The 15,598-nt window shown below is 31.0% G+C and overlaps 2 protein-coding genes across 4 annotated transcripts; one reads left to right on the top strand and one right to left on the bottom strand.

Moving 5' to 3' along the window:
• The first annotated feature begins 992 nt into the window (after nt 1-992).
• On the top strand, nt 993-4,517 carry LOC105763143 (protein ABA DEFICIENT 4, chloroplastic). Its single transcript, XM_012581252.2, has 6 exons — nt 993-1,277; nt 2,211-2,436; nt 3,312-3,412; nt 3,789-3,917; nt 4,037-4,125; nt 4,216-4,517. Exons 1-6 carry the CDS (start codon nt 1,233-1,235, stop codon nt 4,364-4,366), a joined length of 741 nt encoding a protein of 246 aa, XP_012436706.1. The 5' UTR covers nt 993-1,232; the 3' UTR covers nt 4,367-4,517.
• Nucleotides 4,518-5,310: 793 nt separating this feature from the next.
• On the bottom strand, nt 5,311-11,034 carry LOC105763142 (uncharacterized). 3 transcript variants are annotated; one of them, XM_012581251.2, is made up of 11 exons: nt 10,868-11,034; nt 10,090-10,282; nt 9,891-9,993; nt 8,985-9,069; nt 8,653-8,731; nt 8,358-8,488; nt 8,112-8,198; nt 7,877-7,986; nt 7,401-7,531; nt 6,720-6,846; nt 5,311-6,247 (listed from the first exon to the last, which is right to left on the bottom strand). In XM_012581251.2, exons 2-10 carry the CDS (start codon nt 10,232-10,234, stop codon nt 6,734-6,736), a joined length of 984 nt encoding a protein of 327 aa, XP_012436705.1. In that variant the 5' UTR covers nt 10,235-10,282; nt 10,868-11,034; the 3' UTR covers nt 5,311-6,247; nt 6,720-6,733. The 3 variants fall into 3 exon arrangements, with proteins under 3 accessions (XP_012436705.1, XP_012436703.1, XP_012436704.1); XM_012581249.2 differs by having other exon boundaries at nt 6,699-6,846; nt 9,891-9,976; XM_012581250.2 differs by having other exon boundaries at nt 9,891-9,976.
• Between the last annotated feature and the right edge of the window lie 4,564 nt (nt 11,035-15,598).

Genomic DNA, 15,598 nt, shown 5'->3' with positions numbered 1-15,598 from the left:
CGCTTATCTTCAACTCGAGAACTTAGCCGAAACAAAGCTATATGATAGTACCCAATTTTTTCGATTCGACAGTTAGTTCAATTTATGATTTATCATTCATAGACGTTGATAAGATCCTTCCATTTCATTTAGCAGTAACTTAGGATGACATAGCCTTAAATTAAATTAAAGTAAAGTAAAGTAAAATAAAGTTAAGGGTGAGGTTCAAACGAGGAAAAGCTTACGGTGGATACTTAGGCACCCAAAGATGAGAAAGGGCATAGTAAGCGACGAAATGCTTCGAGGAGTTAAAAATAAGCGTAGATTCAGAGATTCCCGAATAGGTCAACCTTTCGAACTGCTGTTGAATCCATGGGCAAATAAGAGACAACCTGGCGAACTGAAACATCGCTAGTATGCCAAATACTCAACTATAAATTGTCTGTTAGAAACAGAGAAAAACAAATATTCATTTATTTATAATTTTGTATGTATTTTTATAAAATATTTTGTATTTTTGTTGAAGAATGAACTTTTAAATAATTTTTTTATTTTTAAAGTTATTTTGTTTTTAATTTTGAATTTTCAAGAAGTAAAACTAAATTAACGTAATGTGTAAAGTTGAATGCTAAATTTGTTGAATCTATTTTAGAATCGGGACTAAATTAATAGAATCTATAGATATCGAATGGCTAAATTTGTTATTGTACCCATAAAAAGAGGCCAACAGAGAAGTGACCAAAATATTAAACTTAGAAAACGTTAATAACTAAAATGAAAAATTTTAAACTTAGATGACCAGAACAAAAACACATTCATAAATTGAATGGCTATTTTATAATTTAACCTATATTTAAATACGTCCAAACTTACAATTTTAAATTACTTCAACAACAATTATATCTAAACATAAATATTTTATTACTCTATTTGCGGGTCCATTAATTATTTTAAAAATCTCACAAATAAAGTACAAATAAACTATTCTTTATACTTCAAACTTCCCTATTTTCTCTTTCCTTCATCTTTTTGCCTGCGTCCTTCTTAGTGGAATTTCTCGCCACACCATTACCAATTTCATCATTTTTATTTTTCATTTCATTTTTTTTGTTTTTTAATCTCATCACCCTTTTTAGAGTCCTTGTTGTATACGCTTTAATTACCAACTAGTAGGCAATAGGGTATTACATAAAGCTCATGAAGAAGACATTACTGTTGATTTTGTTAAAGGTCACTTCAGTTTTTCAGCCATCATGTTCTTTTCTTCTTGCATTGCCCATCCTCTAATCTCACCAAAGGTTTGTTTTTGTTTCTTTTTTTTTCCTTGTTATGTTCTTCACCTTACTTCTTTTATTCTTCTTTTTTTTCTAAAAAAAAAAAACCTTTTGAGACTTCTGAAGTTTTTTGATTGGTTTCTTAATCTGGGTGTTGCTGGAAGTTTCTGTCTTTTGTAGTTTAATTTGTAATGTTGATGATAAAAGAGCTTTAAATGAAAAGAACTATTAGATGCTTATTTATTTTTATTTTGGTATAATAAATTTGGTCATTTCATGGGTACATATCAGTCTAGTTTCTGCTAATTCTGAGATGTGGGCTATGGCTTAGTATTGTGGAGAATTAATGGTTTGTTGAAAAAAAAAAGGGAAGACTTTAGGCTTTGTCAGTATTAGAAATGAAATTAAGGGAGTTTTTATGATCTGCATGATGGACATTAACTTTCACCATGTTTTAGCCTGCTCAATTGACATATTAGAAGTTTGATTGTATTAAAGCATACTGAAAACTGCAGTTAACCTTTTAAAATAATTATACTGTCATATAAATTCTCATTCTGAAGTCTATGCTTTCCCTTGTTTTTTTTTTTCGTCTGTTGGTTTCTCTAAATTTTCCTTTTTGTCAACGAATTTAGTCTTACCTCAGTTGGCACAGTTGCTATTGCAGCAATGAGGAGGATGAGCGTTTGAGCGCGTCCTTCCTTCGATTTAAGGGTTGGTAATGAATTTTATGAGGAAAAAGAAGTATATAATTTCCCATAATATAAGGGAATACTATGAGTCAAAATTAAATATGGTCTGTTTTCTTTAATTGCTTGTCTCTCATGTTATTTATTATCAGAGCATGGTGGACTTAGTGGATTTGTGTAATTATGCTGCTTATTAACATTTTGACAATTTTCTATTTAACCTTAAAGCTAAAGAGATATCCTTAAATTTGGGGTTTGTTTCTTTTAGATTAGTCAATTTGGGCAGCCAGGTAATCTTCACCGTAATGTGGAAGTGGACCAAAGATTCACTTCTGCTCTCAAAATCAGGACCACAGATCATCCCAGCCAGCAAGCAAGAATTGGAGCTGGCTTACTTGATGAATGGAGTTTTGCTAGAGGAACAAGACTTGTTATTAGACAAAAAGTTTCTACATTTATTCCCTTTAGAAAAAGCTTTGAAGTACAAGCTTCATGTAATTCCTTTTAGCGCTTACTTTTCAGTAGAATTTCACATACTGCTTTACATTTTTGCTTTAATAGTTTCTAGTTTTCATGCACGTCACATGGTCAAAATTGTGTGAATCATTCACTATCTTTAAACAGGAGTTCCACCATCTGGGAGAGTGTCTTACTCTTACATTCTTCTTTGCAGCCTCACCATGGTCCTTCTAATGCTAGTTATCCTTAACATGATGTAACCTCTAGGATTTCTGTGAATATACTCTTTTGGCTGTTGAAGTCTAGTAGGACTTTTGATCAATTCCTAGCATCCATCTGCTAGCAAAGTTTATTTGCGTTAGGTCCTTTCATGTTGTTGTCTTTTTGGCTCCTCACTTATAGAATGTAGCAGAAACCAGTATATTACTAGAAAAAAGAAATATTAGTGACCATGTGCAGAAAAGAGTGAAGAAAAAGAAATTGATCCTTTTTTTTTATTTTTTTGACATAGGTTGCCAATTGAGAAGTCTGGCATATGCTAGAGGCTTGTTCCATATGTTTTTGTTTCCTGTATAAGTTATTGCTGCTGAAAGGTTGTGAAAAGGTCTAATTTGGACAGATCAGTTACTGTTTCCTTTGTTCTGCCTCTGCCAATTTGTGCTAGGCTGTTGGATTAGTTCTTTCTTTGTGCTGCTGCCTTAATGTTTACTAATGTCCAACTTGCACCCATCAGTGGTTTATGCTAAGTATGCTTATACTGAGTGCAATCTAAATGTCCTTATTGTAGCATGTACACAATATATCCTCTTAAATACCATATAATTTTGATCGATGAAATATTGAAAGAAGTCAACATTGCTAAGCATTTTCTTTTATTCTTCCTAACTGGCATATGCTTACACTTTTACAGGGTTGCCAACTTCACAAATTGCTAGCAGCGTATTTACCTTGGGAACCGCAGCGGTTCTTCCATTCTATACTCTTATGGTTTTTGCTCCGAAATCTGAATTGGTAAGTTTCTAGTCAGTACTAGGGAAATCTCATTTACATTATTCTCTTCTACTTATTTTGACTTCCTCTTTGCCATGTATAGCTTTGGAATCTGAACTTTATGAATAGGTTGGTGCAAATTCAGTCGGAACAAAAGCTTTTCATTCAATGTTTCCTTGTTGGGGTCATTGTTTATCTGTGTTTTCTGACTTACATAATAACCTTAATGGAGGGAGAAGTTTTGGTTAACCTGTTGTGATTTGCACCATTTTGCTTATGCTGCCTTATAGTCTTAAAAATCTCGTCTTTGTTTCAATGATTCACGTAAAATATTTTGAGTCGTGCTATATTTCTTGGGGAACTGATGTGTTTGGCATGCACACAACTATGAATGCAGACTAAAAAGTCTATGGAAAGTAGCGTCCCTTTTATTGTGCTCGGGCTTCTGTATGCATATCTGCTGTACCTGTCATGGACGCCTGATACATTAAAGCTGATGTTTGCTAGTAAATACTGGCTGCCAGAGGTACATGTTTACCAACACTTACATGATATGATCTCTCTTTAGTTTGTTTTAGATGTATACAATTGTCAACAATGACCGCAAATCTTTACGGTTTTTTCTGTTGTCACACCGAGTTTTAGCTATCTGGTATGGCCAAAATGTTCTCCAGTGAAATGACATTAGCTTCTGCATGGATTCATTTATTGGCTGTAGATCTCTTTGCTGCAAGGTATGTGTATCTCTCACGATTTCATGCTTACACGAATTAACAGTTTGAACTGCAGAGTTCTGACCATTTTGTTCCGCTCTTCAATTCCAGGCAGGTTTTTCAGGATGGACTGCAAAACCAAATCGAGACTCGGCATTCGGTTTCTCTTTGTCTGCTGTTTTGTCCCATTGGAATTGTTACTCATTTTGTTACCAAAGCAGTTGCAAAAACTGCTGCAGATGACAGGCATAAAATGCACTGATATTTACTGTGTTTTAGCAAATTCAACAATTTGGAACAATTGTGTTATCTCTATGATTTAACTTGGAACATCATTAAAAACATCAATTTCTCCTGTTCTTGATGTTTAACAAAGCAATTCTTTAATGGTTACCTTTCCCTTTTTTAACGAAGTTAAGATAGCTTCAATTTGGAATCGTTATGTTTCGGCAATAGGCTGTGATGGTATTCTAAATAGTCATAGCAAAAATCGTTGTTAAATAAAGAAAATAATATTTTAAAATGAAACAAATATATATGAATATGAGAAATACATATTTATATATGTAGTACATTACTTTTAGGAGAATTTACTTGTGGAAAATTAAAATAATTATAGATATTATATTTTAATAGTTTAAAATAATAATTAAATAACCATATGACGGTTCATCCTTTAATAAAGTTTTTATAATTAATTGTTGATCTTTTGAGCAGCGTTCACAGTATGAAATCCACCGGCTATACATTCTAATCTATAATATTTATAGGACATTCCCGTTATAAGTTTGCTCTCTGGTTTTGGATAATGAATTAGGATATCCAATAACATTAGACATGATACAATTATATAATTCGCAATAATAATAAAAAACCTGTTACAAACAAGAAATAATTTGAAAAGGTTATGGGTTGCCAAACCAAACCCTTCTATAGCATACATACTAGATTAGATTTCAACAAAGAAAAACGTTTATCTATTTTTAAGAAAAATCTTATATCTATTAGAAATTTAAGTTTGGGCAACCTTTTTATTTTATTGTTTCCTTTAAATTTAGCCCATAATAATAAATTTAACTAGGGTAACTATTTATGTTTCGTTAGCAAGAGTTTCGTGAGGCATAAAACATTATCATTCTCATAGAGTTGTTTATTTGAAGAAAGATATATGACCATATAGTAACAATTTATAAACAAGATAACATATGTGCGCATTACCATAAGTAAGAATAAAAAATGATCAATGTATCAAATGTTTTAACATAAATTACAAATATATAAATTTTTAAACACAATTTTTTACCATAAAAACACAAAACTATTCAAATTCCGCTACTATTGCCGGCAGGCAAATATGTTAGGTAACCAGTAAAACAGCAACTCCCCTTTTTCTTTTTCAAGTTTCTTCCGATAATCTCTCGAGAGTGAAACGACAGGAAAAGAAAGTCACCAGCAGTTACCAATGACTAATCAATCAAGATGAATGAAGATTGTATTACCAGCAATGCAATCACATAAAGATCATAAAACAGATTCATACAAATCCTAGGTTCCATTTTCTTTTGCCAAGCTACACCCAAGCATTTACGTGCCATAATGCCAACAGTCCGAAACATTCCAAAACAAAAGTCCAAACACATCAGACTTCAAAGCAGAAGTCTCTTATCTATCAAAAGGAACCGAATTTCATCAATTAGCAAAAGCCGTCTGAGATAAAAATAGAACGACCAGTCTCTTAACACTGAGTTTTTGTTGATAAAAAAACTGAACCGTAAGCTGTAGAAATAATCCGTAGAATCCTTTGAGGACAACTACAAAACATAATCTTGCCTATGGGTAGTTGTAAACTATAAACGGGTAGTTATAAACTATAAATGAAAAGTAATATTTGAAACACTTTTACAACGATGGATCCTGTTAAATGCTACACTTGGGTCCAAACCATCAGTTCAACGATTGGCTCAGATGTTATACCATTTTGACAAATAAAGAATGTGGGCAGGGGGGGTACCTGGCTGGAAACTGATTAAAGCAATGAGGTTTATTACCCATCATGCCCAATAACTAAGGGTAACAAAATCAACATCTTCACAATAAATGCTGCAAGAAAATTACTTGTTCATGCGTAAACCCTAGGTTGTCACTGCACAAAAAAGGTAGAATAGTCAGCAAAAGCCATTCACTGCCACAAAAGTATGGTCAGATGCTCTTCCAATACTACCCCCCGGGTGTTTTTTTTGGTGAATGTATCCACCAGCTTAGAGGCCAAGTCTTATTCACCCCTCCCCCCCGAAACATTTTGAACTGATGAAAATAACTCAAAGAAGTATCTTTGACTGGCTACTTAAGTCTCAAACTATATCTAGCCAAGTCTATATCCCTGTTTTTGAATTAGTAAATTTAAGTCCATCATTCAGAACACATAATATTTTACTGAAACCAACTACTGCCTACCAACATCATCATTGAGCAGTTTCATGTATTAGAATGAACCGATCAAAGTCACTTCATACTACCCACCCAAAACCACAGCCATGCAATATTATGCTTTCATAAAAACGGGGAATAGAAAGACCAAGGAGTTTGACATGTACACAAGAACATTCTGCACACACCAGAATTGCACAAATTAAGTCGGAAGAGAAGGCATCTCAAGTTCATCATCCAACATCCCATTTGATATTTCTGGTTTTTGAAGAGAATCTTTCCTACCACGTTCCAAGGTAGTTGCCTCATATATCCCTACAAATTTAGGGAGAATCAAACATAAGATCTCTTGAAATTTAGGCACAAAAACATTGCTTATGGTAAACTTGCACATGTTTCATGTCAAGGGCCAAAATCAAGGAGAGTTTATTTTTATTGCTTTGCATTGAAGATTTTTGCAGCATTTTCCAGAAATTTCAGCAATGAGTTAAGAAAACCAAATTTTACTGCAAAAACAAACATGAAAACGAGCTCCTTCATGGGAAATATTGAAAAGTGAATAGAGATAAGGGAAGTACAATAAGATTTCTTTATCATCTAATATGTTTTCAAAGCCATAATAGTCTATATTCAACAAGATGTGGTAGAGATGAAAGGATGCCAATTGTGTGTGAAGACTTGAACCTCCAGCTTCTTGAAAAATTATGATTTAAAAAAGAAACCTCCATATGAAATTCCTTCCTATGTGTTTAGAGATGAATGCATTGCCATTTTGATCAAAAGGGGAAAAAAAACACTCCAAAGGAGATGCACCCTTCTTTATCCATGGTTCATTCACTTCAAGAAAAATGAAGAAAAAGTTAACATACCAATGCCTAATATTGAGGAACAAATTAAAAAGCCTGCCAAGGAGAAGTCCATTTTGTAAGCAATCTCCATGACAATTATGCATCCTGCAGCTGCCATTAAATGTCTTGGAGAAGAGAAAACCATATGCAACCTATCAACAGATGAAGCAGTTGCAGTTATATATGTCTTACACTGTTTTAAGTTGAAATGCTTAAAGCTGAAATAAATGGAAGTTATCCATGCAAAATTACCACTGACAAAAAAACATCCCTTGCATCTTTTATTTTCCAAAAATAAAAGAAAAAAGAATAGTATTACTTGAATTAGACCATGCAGAACCTACAATAGATAAAAAGGATGCAAAGGGAATGTAGAACTGAGTGTTCTAGCACATTATATATGCACAAGTCTAAACATTTTGACGAAATAACGCAACAGGCTCTTCAAAACTAGAAAAATCACAAAAACCATAGAACTGCTTTAGTTACTGTCATACTTCTCCTCTGCGATGCTGTCAACGTAGAATACCAATATTATTCCAAAAAGAACTGTACTCAGAAAAGCCCAGGCAGAAAATGGAAGTTCCATATTGCTATCAGAAGATCCCTGAAGTGTTCAATTTATGCAGAGGAAAGAACAAAAATTGTCAAACAAGCTAAGATACAAGAGATGAAACTAAACATGTATACTCAATGAAATTACAAGAATGAATAGAACAATAGAAACCTTACTATGATTAAGTCCCACATGGCCACGGGGAATAGAAAAGAAGTTGCAGAAGCAATGGTTATCGCATGAAGCCGCCTTTTCAGTTGATTCTAAAGGCAGAGAATGACAACAATACAAAATTATCTTACAGTTTTTTTTTTCTTTTTAAAAAATAGTTTGCAATATTGAGGGGGTTGGGGGCTAGTAGCTGATGGTTTTCAGTTGACAAAAAGGCTAGAAGATAACTTCAGATGCATTAACATCAATACCTTGAGTGAAACCCGCCTCGCAATCACCCTTCTCAGAGCTGATAAGATTCCAGCCAAGATGGGAACCATCATTTTACTCATGCCCAATACTTGTTCAGTCTGAACCTCTGAATCGAGGCTGTCTTTGAATGGTATTTTTTAGTTAAGTTTATCAAATCAAACTAGAATAATCAGAACAAGAATAAAAAGATAATCTGTTTAGAGATTACAGAGAAAAATCAAATAAGGTGATACTAAACAGCTAGCCTATTGCATTGTAACATCCTAGATTTGAGGAAGGCCTATGAGAGGATATAGAATGGAGAAAGTGTTGCCAACGCCCAGCCTTGAGATAAGAAATAAAAAGATGCCAACATTGCAATAAGCCCACCAACCTGGGAAACCGGAAGAAAAGACATCAGATATTTCATCCATTAATGTTGATGCTGAGCACATATAAAATTTTATTCTAATTTCTAATGGTACCACTGATTTCAATTCTAAATAGATACAGAAATAAGACCAATGTGAGTTCAACTACTTCTGAAGGTAAGGCAGCCCCAGAAAACAGAGGTACAAATCTGTTTTACATGAATTAAAAAAAAAAAGAAGTCGAATTAGCTATACATTGTAGTTCAATGTGTTTACCTTTTTCCAGAGATGGCCTCTTCTACCATACAATACTGCAGATAATACTCCAAGAACAGCACCAGAATACTCCGCCAATATAGCTCTAGAGAAAAAATAAAATGAAAATTCATATAGCCATGGGTACCATTTAAAGCTTCATATGGATAAAATCACGTCAAGAGAACCTAGGAGTCAATCATAACACGCTATAAAAGGTGGAAAGATCATTACGCTCATGAATCTTAAGTTCAGGTTATGATGCCCGGGATTGTATAGAGAGGCTAATGCAACAACTATCAAATATTCTTGGGCTGTTAACAACTTCCATTTTTACATTTTTTTCCTTTTAGTAGCAGGGAAGTGGTGGCAAAGACCGCAATAAAAGAAAGTTTCACACAGTTCAAATTAAAACAAAATTGCGTGATATTGCATCAAACATCTAGCCCAAAACCAATAGCCTATAACATCATATAAGGCCTATTAAGTGCATCCTTGCCAATTTTTTACACAAATGTTTCAAAAGGCTTGGAGTTTAGAATTTGTGAAAGTTGCACCTTTCTAGCAACAAATCAAAAAGGGATCATGTCTGGAACTGTCCAAGCAAGGGCAAGAGATTTTTCTCCCCCATTTCCACCTTCAGATTTGGCACTACAATAAGACATTTATACGCATTTTGCACAAATATAAATAATTAAAATGGAAAGAGAAACTTTCAAGATTCCTATAAATAGGAGGTTGAAAGCATAGGGGTTTCTCATAAACTCAACAAATAAATATATAGCAAATTAAATTGTTTTTATAAATCAGACAAGGTTTCAAATATACAATACCATCTTATATGCCCAATCTAACCAAACTATGATGTTTGAGACATGTAACCATAAACAGAAATAAGAAAGAATGTTTAAGGCGCCAGAAACACACCTAAGTGGTCCACAAGATTTAAGCCCTTTTCCCCACAAGATGAAATATAAAGCTGTTATAGCACCATTAATTACAGAAGGAACAACCTGCAAATTAAAAGAGACTTCAAAAAGGAAAAATTAAGGAAAAAGATACAAGTGAGCACTCTTTCTTCCAATTGTTATTATCTTCCTCAGGAAAAGAAGCAACTCTACTTAACCTGTGTATTTGAGAGTGATCTTCCCTTCCAAGGCTTTTGCAAGAGTAAAAATAAGATAGATGAGGGAACCAGACAACTGAAGATAAAAAGTATCACTGAAGCTCCGGTCTGGGTCAGGTACCGATACGTGGAGTAAACTGACCATATTCTCAAGAAGTTCCCAACAATGTGGATTATCTGCAGAGGAGTTTGCCTACAGGTAAAAATAATTAATGGCAACATCATCTAAGATCTAGAAAACTAAAATATAATACAATTAATTTATATACAAGTATATGAACATATAGTCATATAACAGGGTTTCAAATGTATTTTATTAGTATTTATAAATATATGAGAACATTTATTTTAATCTCTAAACAGAAAATCATTATCAAAAGTTTAATACCTCAATGATTACGCCTTTTAGAACAATACTTTAGCTAAACTAAGCTAAAATTTCCCATAAACTACATAGAAGTACGCAACACTGGTAGAGATGATTATTCAGTTTAGTAATGCTAAACACGCTAGTCGCTAAAACAAAGTAAGGGCACTGTTGAGTTGGCCAGAAAATGCTGGAAAAGCGGAAACTTGAACCTTAGCATATCACTTTGAAGGCAAGAAATGCAGTTGACCTAAACTCCACAAATAAACGTAAGATTCAAATTTCTAATTCCTCCACAAATGTCATTTCTTCTAGAAAACCAACAGAAAAGCTAGGGTTCTAAAAAATCAAATTGAAAATTGAAAAAAAAAAAAAAACAGAATGAGAGATTTATTTTATTTTAACACATACCTGAAATTAGACGATCCGCGAACCTCAGAGATTGGCCTTGGAGACATCATCTTCAAAAAAATGAAATGGTTTGTATCAGAAAAGGAGGATATTTATAGCTTATTATGAGAGAGTAGTTTAATTTGGATTAGACAAAGCTTAAACAGAGATTAATTACTGATAATTAGTGTATAACAAGCAAAAATAAAATGAGAGAATGAAATAGAAAAAACGAGAGTCCAAACTGAAAATTGACTGCTTTAGGCTGGGCTACAATCAAGGATTGGGCTTTAATTGTTCCATTTCTTATTGATTTTCTTTATGACTATCTAAAACCGTATCTTTTAAGTTTCCACAATGTTTCATTAAAAGAGTTTCTTTTTTTAATTGCAAACAGGATTAGTAGGAATTTTTTTAAAACTAGAATACAGTATGCGGAAGATAAATGTAAATAATGAAATATTTGGTTGAGAGGTAAATTTAAAATTTTATTAATCTAATTTACGCTAGTTCAAATTTCATTGTATATATTTTTTTTGATTTTGTTAAAATAAAAGACTAAAATACCCTTAAATAATATGGCTTATTTTAATTACGGTATGATATTTTGTAATTTTCTAATCAATGTGGTACTCGGTTAACCCTCACGCCAACTCGCTTAGGGGTTTTATTAATAGTAAGTATAGATGTACAACTAGTGGAGATAGTAAATTGTACATAATAAAAACATGTATAATATATATATATATATATATATATATATATAAGCTTTGGTTGAGTGATAAATTTAAGGTTTTACTAATTTAATTAGCACGGTTTAAATCTCAATGTATTCATATTTTTCTTGGTTTTGTTAAAATGAGAAGACTAAAATACTCTTGAATAATATGATTTATTTTAATTACAAAGATGCATTTTATAATTTTTAACGAGTTCGTATCCGATTAACTCGTAACACCAATTTAGTCGGGGTTTTATTAATAGTATATTGTAAATTGGCTTATATGTAAAAAAGGCCTTACGAAAATGCACAAAACTAATTAAGCCCCTATATTAAATTCACACCTAATTAAGCTATTGTCGTAAACTAAAATAATAAATTAAACCCTTCATTAACGATTATTGACCACATTAACTATTAAAATAAATTGATGAACTAATCGAGATGGTAACAAGTAATGACTTACGGTTTAATATAATATTTTATCATAAAATGATTAAAATCATTAAAAATCATTAAAAATATAAAAATAAAATATTAAAATATTAAAATTTACATAAACTTATTAAAATGTAAAAAAATTATGAATTCTTTTATATTTTTATAAGTTTATATTAATTTTAATAAATTGTAAAAAATAAAATTGATATACACTTATTATAAGTTTATATTTTAAATAAGTTTTATTAAAATTGATATAAACTTACTAAAATCGATATTTATTAGAATTTATGATTTTTATGATATAAACTTATTTCATAAAACTTATTTAAAAAATGTATTAGAATTCTTAAAATAATAATAATAAATTGTAAAAAAAATGAAATATTCTAATCAAGGTTTTCAAAATCGGACCGATGGTTGAATTAATAAGGCCACCAATTTGCCATTTCGACTAACCAATCTAGTTCAATTAAATAAAACATTAAAAATATTAAAAACATATTGTCTGGTTCCCAGGTCAACCAGTCTAATGGCTTTCTCCTGAACGACACCCTTGCCAATTTCGGGTAAATCGGTCCAACCGACTGATCTGGTCGAGTTCAAGTTTTTATGATTTTTTATACTTTTTATAAGTTTATATTAATTTTAATATTTTTTATAATTGTGTATGATTTTTATAGAATTTTAATACGCTTTTATAAAATTTTTAATATTTTTAAATATGTTTTATTAATTTTATAAATTTCATTTTATAAATTATTATATTTTTATAATTTGTATAATTTTTTATATTTTTAAAGTTTTTATCAATTTTCATATTTTAATATTTAATAATTTTTATAATTTTGATGATTTTTCTATTTTTATAATTTTTACGATTTATATGATTTTTCTAATTTTTTAAATATTTTTATTGTTATGATTTTTATATTTTTTTTCTAATTTTTAAATATTTTATGGAAAAATATTAAATTAAACTAAAAGTTACTAGGTGTCGAATTTAATTGGTCCATCAATTTATTTTAATAGTTAATGTGGTCAATGATGAAAATCGTTAATGAAGGGCTTAATTGATTGTTTTAATTAATGACATAGGCTTAAATAGGTGTAAATTTAGTACAAGGCTTAATTGATTTTGTTTTTCTTGCATTTTCTTAAGGACTTTTTAACATATAAAATTGTAAATTTAAAGATTATTTCTTAAAAAGTTCAAAATATGTATTTTTTTAAGGTTACCTTGGTATCCATGGGTTTCAAGGTCCATAAGATATAAATTCACTAATGAATCTGTATCTTAACATCTATGATAGTTGAGATCCCTTATATTTAAAGGTGTTTATAGGTCAGGCCGAGTTAAGACCTGAATTTTAAAAAATTTCCAAGCTCAAGCTTGAGCCTAACTTGTCCAAGTGCCCTATTTCACTATTCAAAAAATACTTAAGAATTAATTTATTTAAATTTAATTATATAAATATATAAATAATATTTTTTTTAATTTTTTAATTTTTAAATAATAAAACAGGTTAAGTCAAAATTGAAAAAAATAAAACCCAAGCTCAGTCCAAGTTGGATTAGGCTAATCGGGTCGTGCAGGCTACTCAACCCATAAACACCTTTATTTATATTATTCGTTTTCATTTTTTAATTCATTTAGTTTAGCCTTAACAAATTTATTAAACTACTACATCAAACATTGGAAAAAAATGAGTAACAAAGTTTTATTAACATCTCACTTAAATTAGACAAAAAATTCATCAACTTTATTTAAAATAGTATAATTACATCACAATACATGTTAAAAACAACTAATTATATAATAAAATAATACTACACATAAAAATTAATATAACTCATTTTCCATAACCTTAGAGATGCTCAATTTCGGGAGAGCCTATTGTTGAAATGTTGGCTCACTTTCATTTGCAAAAGCACCCTTTGTTGATTCTTCCTCCTGCATGGATATGTTGGTTCAAGTAGCAAATTGACATGCCATCAATTATGGTCAATTCCGTACTTACAAAGTTTGTTTTCTAAGCAATTTAGTATTTTAATTTATATTTTTAGTATTTAGGCCGTAGGATAGAAAGTTAATAAAAATAAGTGTTTTTAACATATTTTGTAGGTGTTGTGACCCAATAGACCGACACAGGCCTTAGGTCGTACTAATTGATTTAATTGAGTGTATAGAATGGACGTAACAACCCATTTTTAATGATATCGAAACAATGGTTTTGGGACCACAATTTTGACGAGTAAATTATTATTATTTTATTATTTTAATGTTTACGGGATTTTATTAAGGTTGTATTAAATTTTGATGTTTGCATGGTTAATTAGGTAAAAAGGACTAAATCACAAAAGGTGTAAAAGTTGAGTTATATTAGTTAAAAGGGTAAAATGGCTATGAAACCTTAAACTAAATGACTCAAATGGTAAATAAACCATTTAATGAGTTAGTGGATTATGATGGATAGTTTTATGGTAGTTTAAATAGTTATTTAAGGTTAATTTAGTAAATTAGTAATAAAAAGAAAAACTAAGTAATAAAACATTAAAAAAAGATGTTGTCTTCATCATTTTGAGTTTCAAACCCTAAAATTTCCATTGGAGAAGAAGAACATTCGGTCAAGCTTAGTTGATTTGCATGGTATGATTTTAAGTCTCGTTTTTAATGATTTTTATATTTTTGTAATAGTTTTAACTTAATCTAGCTAGCCTGGGGGTCAATTTGTAAAACTGTTAAAGGTTGAGGGTTATGACATGAATGTTCTTGAATGCTTTTTGATGTTAATTAATAGATTATGAATATTTTTTGAGAAATAAACAAGTTTTGTAAAGTGATTTTTGCTGAAATTTGCATTTAGGGATTGGTTTGTAAAAATAGTAAAAATTCATGTTAAATTTATGAAATGATGGTTTGTTTGGGTTGGTATAAGTCCATAAAGAATTCAATTAGCCTATAAGAGGGATTAAAATGATTAGATTTCAAATTACGAGCTTAAGGACTAAATTGTGAAAAGTTAAAATGTTAAGGGCAAAATGGTAATTTTGCATAAATATGAAATGTGGATTAAATTGAATACTAGAAGTATTAACTTGATTGGAATTGTCTATTTAGATCAAGTTAAACCACGTATGGACCTAGATGGAGGCAAAGTAAAAGCTTCGGATTAGTTCGACCTAATTTCTACGCCCCTAGTCATCAAGGTAAATTTGTATGAACGGTTATCGTATAAATTTTATTTAAATTGAATGTTATTATGTTATTTATAATGTGAATGGATCGATATATAAACATATCAATTTTATGATTGATACTGAGTCTCGGTTGAATCTTAGGAATTCTTAAGATACGAATGACATGTCATTAGGGATTTCATGTTTCGGGTGCCAGTCTTGAATGTCCTACTGATGGCTGAGGTCCTGCATTTGTTGTGGATTCTCCACAGCTCGCGTGAGCAGCATCGTGTAGCTTACATTCTGACCCACAGCTCGTGTGAGCAGACCCATTTCACAACTCGTGTGAGCAATGATGTAAAGGAAATGTTACTGTTATATGTAAAGGCACACTTCGTGTAAGCTTTCCC

The sequence above is a fragment of the Gossypium raimondii genome, chromosome 12 (genome assembly GCF_025698545.1).
Source record: "Gossypium raimondii isolate GPD5lz chromosome 12, ASM2569854v1, whole genome shotgun sequence".
Taxonomy (NCBI): Eukaryota; Viridiplantae; Streptophyta; class Magnoliopsida; order Malvales; family Malvaceae; genus Gossypium; species Gossypium raimondii.
Note: the sequence above shows the minus strand (reverse complement) of the source record. Positions and strands in the feature narration are given on the sequence as shown.